Here is a 14029-nt window from a genome sequence, read left to right as displayed (position 1 = left end):
TGTGGGGGTGAAAAGCGGCACGGACTCCGGCAGACACGGCAACCAAAGACCTTTATTGCTCTTTGTTAGCATCTTTTATAGCGAGCAGAAGTGTACACGCGCTACCGGCAGCTTGCAGATAGGTTACAGCCTTGTGTTCACGCGCATCTATGCTCTAGCAGATTGGCCCATTCTTCCTGATCACACGAAATGCCTTCATGGCCTTTATCTTGTTTTTCTCCTTCCAGCTGCACATTCCTTTCTCCATTATCTTCTGCTTATGTGCCTTCTCGTGCCAGGCGGTACAGGGCTTGCTCATTAAAATCAAACTCAGGAATGTCCGTTAGTGAGATTCCCATCCCCACAGTCAGCATCGCTCTGCCGCGCTCGTGGCAAACCCTCCTCTTGGTGGGCTCACGCACTCCTCCCCTGCTGCCCTAGATCTGATTCAAACCTTTAAACTGTAGCACAATTCCTTGTTTTCAGGTATTTATCCATTCAAAACAGGAAATTTTTTTTCAGGCTGAAAAAAGATCTGTGAGATTATCAATTAGTTAAATTTCACCACAGATGACCTGTGACCTGGACCCAGCTTTTCGGCAATCTCTGCAGCATGAGTAAGGGCCTCGGAGCAGGTCCAGCAAAGGCTTCTGCGGGGAATATATTTCTTGGTTGTTTACTGTCCTTGTTTCCTTCCATAACTGCCTGTTTTTGAGAGTGCTGCTGTAGCAACAGCTCTGCTTCCAGTGGTGGGGATTTATCATCACAAAATTACTGGGTGTGTTTCAGATAACATATAAATATTTTAAGAAATAGAAATAATGGCAGGTTTTGAAGCCAAGCACTGAAAGAACAGTTGCTTTGTTGTGAGCATTTTGTCAAGGGTCTGGGTAGGTCCCAACCCTGCCCACTCACAGTGACCCTGCTGCAGCCTGCAGACAGGCTAACCACAAGTGAGGGCTCAATAATACCTCAATAATTTCAGTAATTTAAATAACTAGATACAGATTTAAGAACCTTTCATTAGATTTGCAGGTTTGAAAACTGAAAATGAAACACGCTGTCTTTCCTAGACTCATATCGTGAGATTCAGGCAAAAGAGGTCTATAAGATGGGTGGAGAATGTACGCACTAGATGATCTTGACCTTCACCAAGTCACTTAAATCCCATTTCCAATAGCAAGCTATGCTCTTTGGAGAAAAGTCTCACTGCCAGTCATCGGGCATCACGTTTCCATGCTCCAAAGGCATTTGTGAAAATGGGACTTAGTCACTTCAAATAACTGTCTCAAGTGACGAGAAGAATTGGGAGCAAAACTTCAGCCTTAAATTCTGGGTTATTGGGGTCAAATCATAGCATGTGACCTCTAATTAAGTCATAGCTGCCTGGGCACATCTGAGAGGAGGATTAATACCTGCCATGAGTGATTCATGTTGCTCCCCGAAGGCATGCAGCTGGGATCTGTCAGCTGGAAGGCAGGCAGTAAGTGCTGCCATGGGTCCAAGTTCTCCTGTCCTCTGGCAGGCTGAAGCCCACACCCTGTCCTATCGCCTGTCGTGTTGCCACAGAAATGTCTGTGGACTATAAATATTTAACATCTGCAAATTGAACTAAAAGTGTCTGTGTTTTGAACATTTGTTTTAGTGTTTGCACGCCATGGAGATCCAAGTAATGATTCAGTTTCTACCTGTAATTCTTATGCAACTATTTAGAGTCCTTACAAATGTGACACAGGAAGATGAAGTAGCTGTCAACTGCACCATGTGAGTGTCTGGTAAATCATCCAGTTTTCTTCAGTTACAAATGCAAAACCACAAACTACAGTGCAAAGCAGGGTGTGGTTTCCCAGTACCAGGTGCTAAGTGACAGCATTGGGTGACCCCTGCTGCTTGCTCCCATGCTGTGAAACACCAGCCACTGTCTTCTCCTGGCATGCCCGGGTGGCATGGGGCAGCCCTTGTCCTGGCAGCTGCATGGGGACAAATGTGGTATATTAAAGATACTCCTGGTTTGTTTTCCAAAAGAAAAAGGGTTCGCTGGTGGGGATGGCTCTGGGAGCCGAGTTATTGGGGTGTCGAAAGGCTCCAGAGCCCCCGGGCACGTCCCAGCTGCAGGCAGCAGATGTGGTTTCCCCGCGGGAGCGACGCCCCGGTCTCATCCCTGCACGCCAGTCCCCTGTGTCAGGAGTATTGCTAAAAATCCCTTGGAGCTGGCCCTCTTGCGCTGCAGAAGCGGCCGCCGCCTCCGCGTTGGCTCAGAACAGGGGGGCGGAAGCGGCGGCGCTTTGTGCAGCGCTGCTCCGCCGCGCCTGCGGCCCCCAGAGGGCAGCACCGGCTAGGGCCGCGTCCCCGCAGGGAGCGTCTGCTGCGCGCAGGCTTGTGGAGGTCCCAAAGGGAACAAAAGGTGCAAAAGCACCTTTCCTGCCTGGCTTTGGCCGTGACACCCCTGAGCTGATGGATGCGTTAAAACATCCTCAAGTTTATGGCCTCAAGTTGCGGCAGGGGAGGTTTAGATTGGATGTAAGGAAAAATTTCTTTACTGAAAGAGTGGTGAAACGTTGGAACAGGCTGCCCAGGGAAGTGGTGGAGTCCCCATCCCTGGAGGTATTTAAAAGACGTGTAGATGAGGCGCTTAGGGACATGGTTTAGTGGGCATGGTGGTGTTGGGTTGACGGTTGGACTCAATGATCTTAGAGGTCTTTTCCAACCTCAATGATTCTATGATTCTATGATTCTATCTGTCTTCCTCACGTGGTTCTTCCTCCGTGAAGTGGTGCAGTGCAAAGGGCGATGCTGGATGCCGCTCCATGGAGATCTTCCCCTGACTCCAGGAGGTACCGTGCATCCATGTACCAAAAGCACCTCGCTCCCGTGAAACCGGAGGTCAGAGGCTGAGCCCTGATCCCCCAGAAATGTGGGGCCCGTTGCAATCACAGTCCTGTGCCATGGGGTGCAGGCTGTGGGAACTTCTTCTGTGCGGAGCACTGTAATCCCACTCTGCTTGAATCACCAGAGGGCAAGGACAGGGGAACAAGTGACCCCAGCTACCTGCTGGGTGACCAGCTCCCACCTTCACTTCCAGAGGTTTTTTCAAAGCTTGGCCTGATGCTTTCCAGTTTGTCAATAGCTTTCTGTTTAATGACAACTGTTTTTTCACCCAGACTTTCAGAGTGGAACTTAAAACCCGCTTTATCTGATAAATGGCTTGTAAACTCCTCCCTGTGGTTTGGCCTGCGGGGTCCGTGACAATGCGGAATAGTTTGTTGTTCCCTGTGGCTGGGACTGGAGTGTAAATCCCCAGTGTTGGCTGGGGAAACCAGGCATTTGCTGCTTTCATCAGCCGCCTGGAGTGCTTCTAGAGGCCTGGCATGTTCTCCAGGGTCTGCCTGTCTCCAGTGAACTGCAAGGCAACAGTCCGAAAGTAATCCAGTGCATGTAACAAGGAGCACATGATGTAAATTCAGTAAAAAAGAACCTTCCAGAATTAATAAATTCAGGGGATGCAGGAAGGTATCAGAGTATAACAACAATGGAGAATTTTTTCCCCACTTCTCAGCAGAGATTCTGTGGGGTTTTTGTGTTCATTTTGCAGACTTGGTGTAGTCGTATAGTTGTTCATTGTCACTTGTATTATCATTAGGAAAGGGCTCCCAGTGAGGACAGACTCAACACATGATAAGCTGTGCAGTGTGGATGAATCTGTAGCATGTGCAGGAGGGGCAAGTGGGCTTGCTCTCTTTATAGCAGGTCCGTAGGTACAGCCAAAGAGGACTGGGTGCAGAGCAGATCAACTTAATATTTTTGTTTTCGACTTAGCTAACACCTGAGCATTGTTCAGGTGTCTAATGCTCACTGCAACGTGAATTTAAGTAGCGGCAGGCTTTAATCCTGACATGCACGGAGGCCAAAGAATAGGATATGTCCCCTGCAGAGAAATGCTCCACCTCACCTCCTTGTGCAGGGAGCCTCGAGCATTGAAGGCAGCTGGTCTGGGCAACACCTGGTCCAGCACCAAAGTGGAGAAGAGGCCTTGGCCACCTCAGCTCCGAGTGCTCTGTCAAGGGGCTGTGCAAGGCTGTGGCAAGGATGGTGCAGGCACAGGAGCTGTAAGCCTGCAAGTACTGACTCTCTGCAAATCAGGCCGTGCCAGCAGTGAGGCCCTTGGGGTTGAGCAGGATAGGACACAGATGGTGTCTGCTTTCATGAGCTGGAGGAACTTTGCTCCCGCATTGCTTGCTGAACACAAACCACATTTCTCCCCAGGGTTCTTCTGCACATCGTGTCCAAGTGCCACGAAGAAGGTCTAGACCACTACTTGCGCTCCTTTCTAAAGGTCAGTCATGACACACTGCTTTGCAAAACTCCCTGCTGGGAGCAGGCACACTGCTGACGCTGTTCCTCTTGCCTCAGTACGTCTTTCGAGCTGAGAAACCCAGTGTCACACAGGCGAAGATGACCCATGAAATCCTGGTCCTTTCCATGGCCACAATCCTGAAGCAGTCGGCAGATTTTCTAGCCATCAATAAGCTACTCAAGGTGAAGTATTGGCAGTACTTGGCTGCCGAGGGTAGAAAACGGGGTCTCGTATAAAGCTCAACACTTTTACCCACCCAAACCCACCACAGGAGCAAAGCTACCAGGGCAGCTCCTCACTTCCACGTCCTTGAGGTTCTCCCCTTAAAACAGAGATGAATTCTTGCAGGAAACCTGGCTGTGTTAAGGCTCATGGCAGGACACAGCAAAGGGCTTTTCATTTTGCCAGTTTTGTCTATTTTCTTCAAGCCACACATAAGGGGTGACTCATGGGAGGCAGACTGAGTCTCTGCCTCTCTGGGCCTTTGCAGGGCTTGCACCCCAAACTCTGCTGGCTCCTTGGAGGGTGCGTTGGGATGCAGAGGGGATGGAGCTATTCCTACCCCAAGACTAGCAGGACTCCTCCGGGTAGCAAAGGCACCCATGCCAAGTGCAGCCGTGCTTACAAAATGCCATTTGAATGTGAGCTCTCCCTCCCACACTGCTGCTTCCCCACATAGTCAAACATGTTTGATCCTACTGAGAAAAATAATAGTATTCTTTGTTCATTCTAGTACTCGTGGTTTTTCTTTGAAGCACTGGCGAAGTCGATGGCAATGTACTTACTGGAAGAAAACAAAATCAAGGTAAAAGTAAATTTGTTCGATGCTGCATTACAGAGCCATCACAAACAAACTCTCCTCCAAAAGTTTTTCTGAAACACTATGTAACTCTTTATTTCAAAAAACCCTGACAAGCCGAACAGCTAGCCAGATCTTTCCTTTTTTCTCCACTTTACTTTTCCCGTCTTCCTCTTTTCACTCTCAATTGTAATTTAAAAATTCCGGATCTCCTTATAGCTCATGCAGCCTCCTTTTCTGTTACCAGCTACTGTGATTTCAGCCAGTGCTTTCTTTGTGCCAATTTCCAATTAGGAAACAACATAAACAAATACTAAAGGGAACTTGCGCCTGCACTTGGTTCTCCCCAGCTGCTTGCTTGCAGCACTGAGTGTATGATGTGCTTTTGGTTTCAGCTGCCCAGAGGCCAGCGGTTCCCTGACTCCTACCAGCACGCCCTGCATTCGTTGCTGCTCGCCATCATTCCTCACGTGACCATTCGCTATAACGAAATTCCCGAAGAGTCCAGGAATGTCAACTTTAGCTTGGCTAACTTCCTGAAGGTCAGCAGTTTCTTTCTTTCTCCCAGGCTTTTATCAGAAAAAAAAAAAAAAATTAGAAATAAGCAGCAAGCAAACAAATGTGTTTGTATTTTATCATCTCTTTGGTTTCTTCAATGATTAAAACTCTGGAGGGGATAAGCTTTCCTAGGAAGGAAACCTTCTCTTTGCAAGAGAGAGACTGTGATACTCTATATGTTATCTAGGGTTTTCAGTCACACCTAGCAACTGTTCAGAACCTAAGAGGAAATACATGTGCTCTCATTTTAAATATTTCTGTTGTCCCCCGGAGACTTAAGTGAGGTCATCCAAACAATTTCAGAGAAACAGGATCAAGTACTTTTTGGAAAGTCAGCAGCAGCTTAGAGGATCAAACCTGGCTGCTGGCAGGATGGTAGTATGGAGATGATTTACGATGATTGCTTTTATTTTTAATGATTGGTCACATGTTGCTGTTCTTTTCTCCAGCGTTGTTTGACCTTTATGGACAGAGGATTTGTTTTTAACTTGATAAATGATTACATTTCTGGATTCAGCCCAAAAGACCCTAAGGTAAGCAGTATGTTTCTTGAAAGGTGGTTTGCAGTTGTACATATCTACGTCAGTCAAAGCTCTGTAGTGATTATTTTATACGACTCTTGGAGGCCTTTTAGACGCTGTTCCTGCAGAGTCTTCTGGAGGCAGAAGTCTTCTGGAGGTCTTCTCTTTGTCTGGGCCGAGAGCCTGTATGCAGCTAAGCTTTAAACAATGTAAAGAGTCAGAACTAAAGGAGAGATTGGTTAATAGTCTGGATGAAAAAGGTAAAGAAGTCCCAAGTGACAGCCACATGCACTGACACTTAGGGGGAACAACACAAAAATTTGCCAATTATTACTGAGTTAACAAATAATAAATGTTATTTAGATTCCCCAATCCGTGTGCAACAAACACATTGAACTGGAAGCAAATGAGTCAAACTGAAAACATAGTTTGTGTTTGTCTTTTTTTTTTCTCAGCTGCTGGTTGAATACAAGTTTGAATTTCTTCAAAACATTTGCAATCATGAGCACTACATTCCTCTGAACTTACCAATGACCTTTTCCAAACCCAAGCTGCAAAGAGTTCAAGGTATGTCCTTTGTCAAGAGACTGGCTAGACAGCTATAATTTATTAGTCTTGATGGCTTCTGACTAGATGGAATTTGGTTTGGTGTCAAGGAAATTTATGTCCTGGTTAGCCTGATTTACATTAACCTCAGGAAAAGATGCTGTTCTGGCAGGTTTACATCATTTTGCTCCAGAATGGTATGCAATCAGTCTTTTCAGTATTTCCTGTATCTAAGTTTGCATGGGACTAAAATATCCAAAAGAAACTGCCCCTATTTCAGTAAATACACCACTTGTGCAAGTGTAATCCTTTGTTCCCAAGTGTCAGCATCCCCTGAGAAGCAGGGTGTCTCATCGATCAGTGCCGTAGAGAATGGAGAGACAGGAGAACAGATTGAATTCACTGCTCCACTGCCAGCTCTCTTTGTGGCCACAAGAAGGTGATTTAGGTTACCTTCTGCTTTCATTTTGAACAAGAGTATAGTGGTGCACAGTGCATTCAAGCTAGTACTCAAACCTGAGCTGAAGGCAGCCAGCAGAGAACTTGAGCCCATGCCAATCCTTAGCGCATACCAAGGGCATACGTACTGTGGCACCACCACGTATCCAGGCTGCTCTCACTGTCACACCATGTCCCCTTTGGTCCTGATGCTGCTCACCACAAGGCAGATGGGGTCTGCAAGGGGCTGAGCTGAGGCACTGTGCAAGTGTGGCTGGCTGCAGCTGGGCTACCGGTGACAGTGCAGACACACAGTGCTGAGCCCAGCAGCGTGCCTTGCCCGCCTCCTAAGATTGCTATAGACATAGTTTCATTCTCTCTGTGTCCTAATTTCTCATCTCTGCTAGATAAATACAGTAAAGATTGCCAGGTTTGGGTGCTAATAGCCTGGCAAGATAAGTACGGGAGAGGAGAGTGAGGTTTGAGATTCCCCCATGTGAAAGCCCAGTGGATTTATTCTGATGCAGGTGAGGGGATCTTCAGTTGTGCCTCAGGGTGCAGCCATACAAATCCCAAAGTGATTCCCTTTACATCCAGGTGGCAGAAGCAGCAGAAACTGACAAGTTTCCCTTATTTTGGTATGTTTGTGACCGCTCAGAGCTTTCTGGACCAGCTGCTAATCTTACACCAGTTTGGCTACTTGCCTGGCATAGTTTAACAAAGTGCAGTACTAAAAATGGCTGAGAAAGAGGAAAAACACACAACCACAGTGCCTCCCCATTGCTTATTAGTGGCATGATAACATAAGGATGCTCTTTTTTGGTTAACATTCACCTTTGCATTTGTGATGGTTAAACTGAAAAGCTGTAAGAGCAGCTCATCTTTCCTCCTCTGTTTTACTGTGACTAGGACCTACCAGTTGAGGTTTTATTTTTAAGACGTATTTTAAAACAGTGGTAGCAATTGTCATTCACACACATCTCTTCACAGTACAGCAGCCTATCCTCAGGTAGCAGAAGCGCCTTTGCAGTGGTGCCTGTGCTGTGCCTGCCATGGTAGAGACACGTAGTGATGCATCTCCATTGCAAACTTGTCTGGTTTTGTGGACAGACCTGTGATTACAGGGGACAGCGGGCTCAGAAATGGGGAGGTATGATGAGCACATCACCAAGGAGATATCCTGCTGGCCTTCCTCACTTCTTTATCAGCTTACTTGAATGAAGAGAGGGGATGTGCCCAGCCCCTTACTACTCTGTTTCTGGAAAAAGAAGGAATAGCCCCCAGGAAGGTGGATAAAGAGGACTTCTACAGCAGAAGCTGGTACAGACGGGCCTGCAGGCAGAGCACATCCCTGTGACCACATCCTGTTGAGCTGAGCGTTGCATCTTGGACCAGTTTCCCTGAAACATCTCAACTAATAAGGCTGGTTGCTGGTCTGCGTCCCTGCTGCCTCACCTGGGGGACATGTGTTCCTCATCAGCCAGAGCAAACCCCCAAGCCTGTCCTCACAGCCAGCAGCACAGAATTGTTTTTGCAATCTTGTGATAGCAAAGAACCCAAGAGATTGACAGAAGCTGGGAGTTAAGCGATAGCCTTACAAATAATATTAAAACATGACGTACTGTCCCGTTTCTCCAAGATTTAAAGCATTACTTATTCCTGTTTATTTTTGCTGTCTTTTTATTTGTCCCTTTTTCTTTTTACACATGAATTAGATTTTTTTTCATTTGCTGTGGAACGGTTCACTTCAGTAGGTAGGTCCAACTGGGATCACTGAATCCTCTAATGTCAAATTAAATATGCAGCTTCCAGTCGATTAGCTTGCATCCAACTAATGAAATAACCATGATGTGTGACACTTAGGCATTAGCTAACATGACTAACAATGAAAGCTAGATAATGCTCCAGATTGCTTTCTCTTTCCTCTGAATCAGACTTTCACAGACCGGTAAATGCTACTTATGAATCAACGAACTTAAAAATATCTTTTGCAGCCACAGAGCTGTTGGAACCCTTTGGCTGGGATTTTCAAAGCTGTGTGTACGCACCCTGCCTTACCACAGAAAAACTTTCACACCTGTGGGAATTAAAAAAAAAAAAAAAAAAAAAGGTCTGAGCTGAGCACACAGCATTTGTACCCTTTGGGGGAAGAACACACAGCTTTGGGGTTATCCCTCTGGGAGGCTTAGTGCCAAAATGCAACAGTCAAACGGTGCCTGTCATGGCTCTGATTAGGCATATGGGTTGCCTGACAGAGATAACGGTGTCAGGGCAAGGTCATTCATAGCAGCCCAAGTGCACACGCACCCTGCACTGAAATCTGTGTCTCTGTCACTTCTCTGCTGCATTATCCAGGCAAGTCAAGTGAAAATGCCTTACCCTTGTAGCAGCTGCTCCTTTGATCACAGTATATAGCCTGAATCTATGTGAGATGCAGGGTACAAGTTAACTAAGGTGATTAGGTACTGAGCTGCCTTTCTGCTGGCAGTCAGTGCGGCTTTTAAGGAGCTGTGTTCAATATCTGCTGGGGGCAAGCTAAGGGAGTCTCACAGTTTCTGGCAAGCAGCTTCCTGGAACCCTGCCCTGGCTCCCCGGTCCTTGCAGCAGGGCTTGAAAGGCCAGCTGTGTAAACTGCTGGAGGACGCAGTAGCGGTCACTTGGCAGCATGTCCTTGTTTGCATTCCCTCATCCCAGCAGGAGTATTTGCCTTTCTCTGCTCTCTGACCTGACAAGAAGGAATGCAGATGTCATGGAGGATGTGGAACAAGCTGCAGAGACAGCACTGCTAGGGCTGGGCGACTGTGATAAACGCACTGTCTCCACTGCCCACTACCACCCTCACAGCTGCTTCGTGGAGGCTGGCACCTCCGCTGCCTAGGTAGTCTGGGGATTTACAGGATAACCCCCACTCAGGAGCAAAGCAGCCCCGAGGCAGTAAGTCGTGCTGTCTTTCCCTGTTTCATCCATCTCTGACTTTATAAATTACTCTTTGGAGCGCTAAGCTTTGTAAAGCATCACACTGCAGAAATCCTTCTTTTAGCTGCTTCCGAAATGGTGAGGGCTGAAATTAATGATTAGCCTGAACTGGAAGATGCCAAGTTCTTTGATAGGACTTAACTCAGTGGTGGAGAAAACTGTAGTCAGTTCAGGCTTTATTGAAAGATCAGTGCACTATAGGAAAGAGAGTGATGAACCATACTCGTGGACTGTTGTGGCTTACATGACCTTTATGTCTTGCTCTGAACAGGTCCTCGGAACAGTTCCCTTAACCATTGCCTTGCTGTTTCTTTCAGATGTAAATCTTGAATACAGTTTAACTGATGAGTATTGCAGGCATCATTTCCTGGTGGGGATGCTTCTCAGAGAAGCCTCTGTTGCCCTGCAGGACAACTACGACATCAGATATACAGCCATCTCAGTCTTAAAAAATCTCTTGATAAAGCATGCCTTCGACAACAGATACCAGCACAAGGTCAGGCATATTTTGTTGGCTTTTAAATGTAATGTTCTTGAATTTTATGAAAAAACACACGTCGGAGTTTTAGATCTTGCATGGTGCTCCAAGGGTGTTCTCATTACTTTTTAGGGAACTGTTGTAAGTAACTGATAGTTATGGCATAACAGTAATAGCTCTGAGAAACGATCTAGGAACACAAACAATGCAGTCAGATAACTGCAGCGCTCTTATTCATGCAGAGTATTTAGATAATAAAGCCCTGAGCCATTAAGGAACTTGAGAGTGTCATTAGCCAAGAGGCTGTTCAACAAAATTAAGCAATGTCGATGTTCTGGTCTTGGGCTTAAATTAATATCCTGCATTAAATACTATCATTAGGAAACAGGACTGATCTCTGTTACAAGTCAACTGCATGTTTTACTAATTAGTGAAGCAGAGGAGAGGATCTGTGGATTCTCATGAGATGCTGGATTTCCACTGGGTAGCTTTCAGCTTTCTTCGGTCAGAGGCTCAGCGTGTGGTATTGCTGAAAGAGCTTGGAGATGGGCCTGTTTTCTTTCTTGATGCAGCTCCCTGCTGACCCATATGTCCTTGAAAGTGCCCAGCTACCTGTGCAGACACTACCTGGCTTTGCTCTAGGCTGAAAACATGCCTCTGTTTAGAATTTAGCTCCTCAAATTGGTCTTAGTGTGCTGCATTCCTGAGTTTTATCTGGGAGTGTGGATAGCCTCCTGGGCATGAAAGGTGAGAGAAGTGACCCAAATGTGCCTGGGGCTCCTGCACTCTGCATGGACCCAGAGCCAGCTCCTCTCCTCTCCCTTTTCTGCCTGTTTGGAAGGGCTGAGCGGGAAGTGGGCTTGCTTTTCTCTGCAGTGAGGATACCCGGTGACTTGCACAGCCTGGAAACAAAACTGCAGCCCGTGGTAGTTGGCAAGACTTGATATTTCAGGAGAGATTTGCCAGCTGTCTGACAAGACTGGGTCAGAGGCAGCCTGTTTCTGCTCTTCCGGGTGCCTGAAAACCCTCACACTAATTCAGGAGCTGTTTGCCCCCTCAGCGTGCAGCACAATCCCTGCCTCCTCAAAAACACCACCTGTCCTAAAATTGTCCCACTGGATTTTTGTACATGTGTTGTGCTCCAGGCTGCATGACCAGGAAACTGCCTGGAGCCAGGGCAGGATGCTCAGCTGGTGTCCCAAGACACCAGAGCAAAAAACCACATCACGGGCAGCACAGGCTGAGCGTGGCAGGGTCTGTTGCTGTGGTCTCGCCTTCAGCCAAGGAAACCCCAGTTCCATCAATGCTGAGAGAGGGTTTTCTCAACCCATGGGCATTTTCAAGATTTCTTTTATCTTTTGTCATACTGAATCAGAAGAAAAAATTAGATTCTTGTATTGGTCAAAATATGCCATTCAATTCGCAAGCCTTAAATTTCTTTTTTATTTTAACCTTTCTGTCAAGTCCAGAATAATAAATTTTTAACAAGAAAGAATTGGATGTAAGAGCCCTGCCTTTAGAAAAGGTCAACCAGGCCATTTTTGATCTATATCACTTAATACAAATTAATCTGTTCCTACAAACTGTTTTGACTAGAAGTATTTGCTATGGAGAATTCCTGACTGGAAGCAATAGCCAGCACCAGGCAAGGAGCAAATGTTTTTGTTTCATTACTCCTGGGTGTTGCACTTGAAAATCAAGCTATGCGAGTGAAGTGCTGGTTAAAGAGTTAGGAAATCCAGGATTTAGTTTGTCACACATCCTGTATGACTGGGAATGTTATTCAACCCCCAAAATCCCCAAGTGCACCAAGCTTGCTGCTAGAAGGGTAATACCTACCTGGCAGCTCTGGAAGTGGAGATGAGAAGCCAAACCAACCCGTGTCCTCAGACACCATATACAGTGTGTAAATATATATATACATACATATGTATATGTGTTTTGGCTCAAGAGTTTCCCTTTTTCACTCCATTGAAAGCCTGGGCTCTTACCTACATTTTTCTCCCTGTCTTTTTTCAGAACCAGCAGGCAAAAATAGCCCAGCTCTACCTGCCGCTGTTCGGGCTGCTCCTGGAGAACCTCCAGCGAGTGGCCAGCCGCGAGGCGCTCTACTCCTGCGCAGCCACCTCCAGCCCCGTGAGTAAAGCCCAGCGATGCCTCTTTGCCCTCCTCCTCAGTCCTCCTCTCCCCAAACACCCCCTGTGCGCCTTCCACTGCCTGCAGGCAGGCTCAGCTTTAGAAATAAGTGTGTGTTTCTTCTCCCCACAGCCCCGTCATGTGCTTGTTTCTTTTAATTTGGCTTTTCCTGTGACTTTTTTCTGTCTGTAGCACTGGGTACAATGTCTCTGCCCTTTTGCTTGCTCTTGTTTAATGTGTTTCTTTACGGTATGCGTAGTGCCATGAGGTGAGGTAAGTCCCTCCAAGTGCAATGAGTTGCAACAGGACTCAGCCTCAGACTCCAGCAGGGAGTTCTGGGGAGTTGCCTGAATGCCTGAGGGTTGTGTGTGGTTCCCAGGCAGGCTTAGCCTTGCAGACTAGACTTTCCTCCTTGTTTGGGGCAAAACAACAACAAAAAAAAAGACATTTGAGAAAAACAATTCAAAATTTCAACTCAAATGATGAAAAACAAAAGGGAAAAAACTGCTATGACTTACTTTAATATGTTCTGCTATTCTTTGTACTCCTCCCCACGTCATTTGTCTCCTTGTTATGGAAGTAAGGAAATAATAGATTTTTTTCTTTTTTTCATCTGTGTTTTAAAAGGTGCTCTAATTTGCCTTTTTTTATTTCATTATTCTCTTCTAAAAGAGAATAGGTGTTATCTTCCATTGGTCACAAAAAAACTTATATTGTTTTACAGGCATCCAGGGATGAATTCGTGTGCAGTTTTGCACCCCCCTCAAATAGATCCAGCCTGATTGCAGACAAAGATCCAGGTAAATTAATTTTTCTAAACTTTAACTTTCCCATTTATTTTGAACGTAACTACTACCAGCCCCAAAAACCCCAAACCCGTTACCCAAAACCTGAAATAGTCACCTGTCAAAAGACCTCTCAGAGTTCGTATGCTTTTTCCTGGACGTGGTGTCACCCCAACTGTCCTTTCCAGATTAATCAGCTTTCGACATGGGGCCTTGGCAAGCCCCGTCTGTGCTGTCTGAATCGCATCCTCCACTCACTGTCCGTGATGTGCTGAGGAGTGCTGATGCAAAGGCGTTAATTGTGGGTTGAGGTGCTGGAGCGTGTCCAGAGAAGGGCAACGAGGCTGGTGAGGGGTCTGGAGAACAAGTCTTATGAGGAGCGGCTGAGGGAACTGGGGTTGTTTAGCCTGGAGAAAAGGAGGCTGAGGGGAGACCTCATCGCTCTCTACAACCACCTGA

At 46.5% G+C, this 14029-nt stretch overlaps 1 protein-coding gene across 1 annotated transcript in view; it reads left to right on the top strand.

Annotated features, from left to right (window-relative positions):
- The window catches only part of DOCK11 (dedicator of cytokinesis 11), a 70438-nt gene that overhangs the window by 27567 nt on the left and 28842 nt on the right, over positions 1–14029 (top strand). The window contains exons 24-33 of the mRNA XM_009287644.2: positions 1625–1743; positions 4243–4312; positions 4390–4515; positions 5067–5138; positions 5528–5674; positions 6140–6223; positions 6667–6778; positions 10489–10667; positions 12669–12785; positions 13510–13585. Coding sequence (XP_009285919.1) covers positions 1625–1743; positions 4243–4312; positions 4390–4515; positions 5067–5138; positions 5528–5674; positions 6140–6223; positions 6667–6778; positions 10489–10667; positions 12669–12785; positions 13510–13585 — 1102 coding nt within the window. The remainder of the gene's footprint in view (positions 1–1624; positions 1744–4242; positions 4313–4389; positions 4516–5066; positions 5139–5527; positions 5675–6139; positions 6224–6666; positions 6779–10488; positions 10668–12668; positions 12786–13509; positions 13586–14029) is intronic.

Source organism: Aptenodytes forsteri, unplaced genomic scaffold (genome assembly GCF_000699145.1).
Source record: "Aptenodytes forsteri isolate BGI_AS27 unplaced genomic scaffold, ASM69914v1 Scaffold265, whole genome shotgun sequence".
Taxonomy (NCBI): Eukaryota; Metazoa; Chordata; class Aves; order Sphenisciformes; family Spheniscidae; genus Aptenodytes; species Aptenodytes forsteri.
The sequence above is the reverse complement of the archived record's forward strand: the minus strand, read 5'-3'. Positions and strand labels throughout refer to the sequence as shown.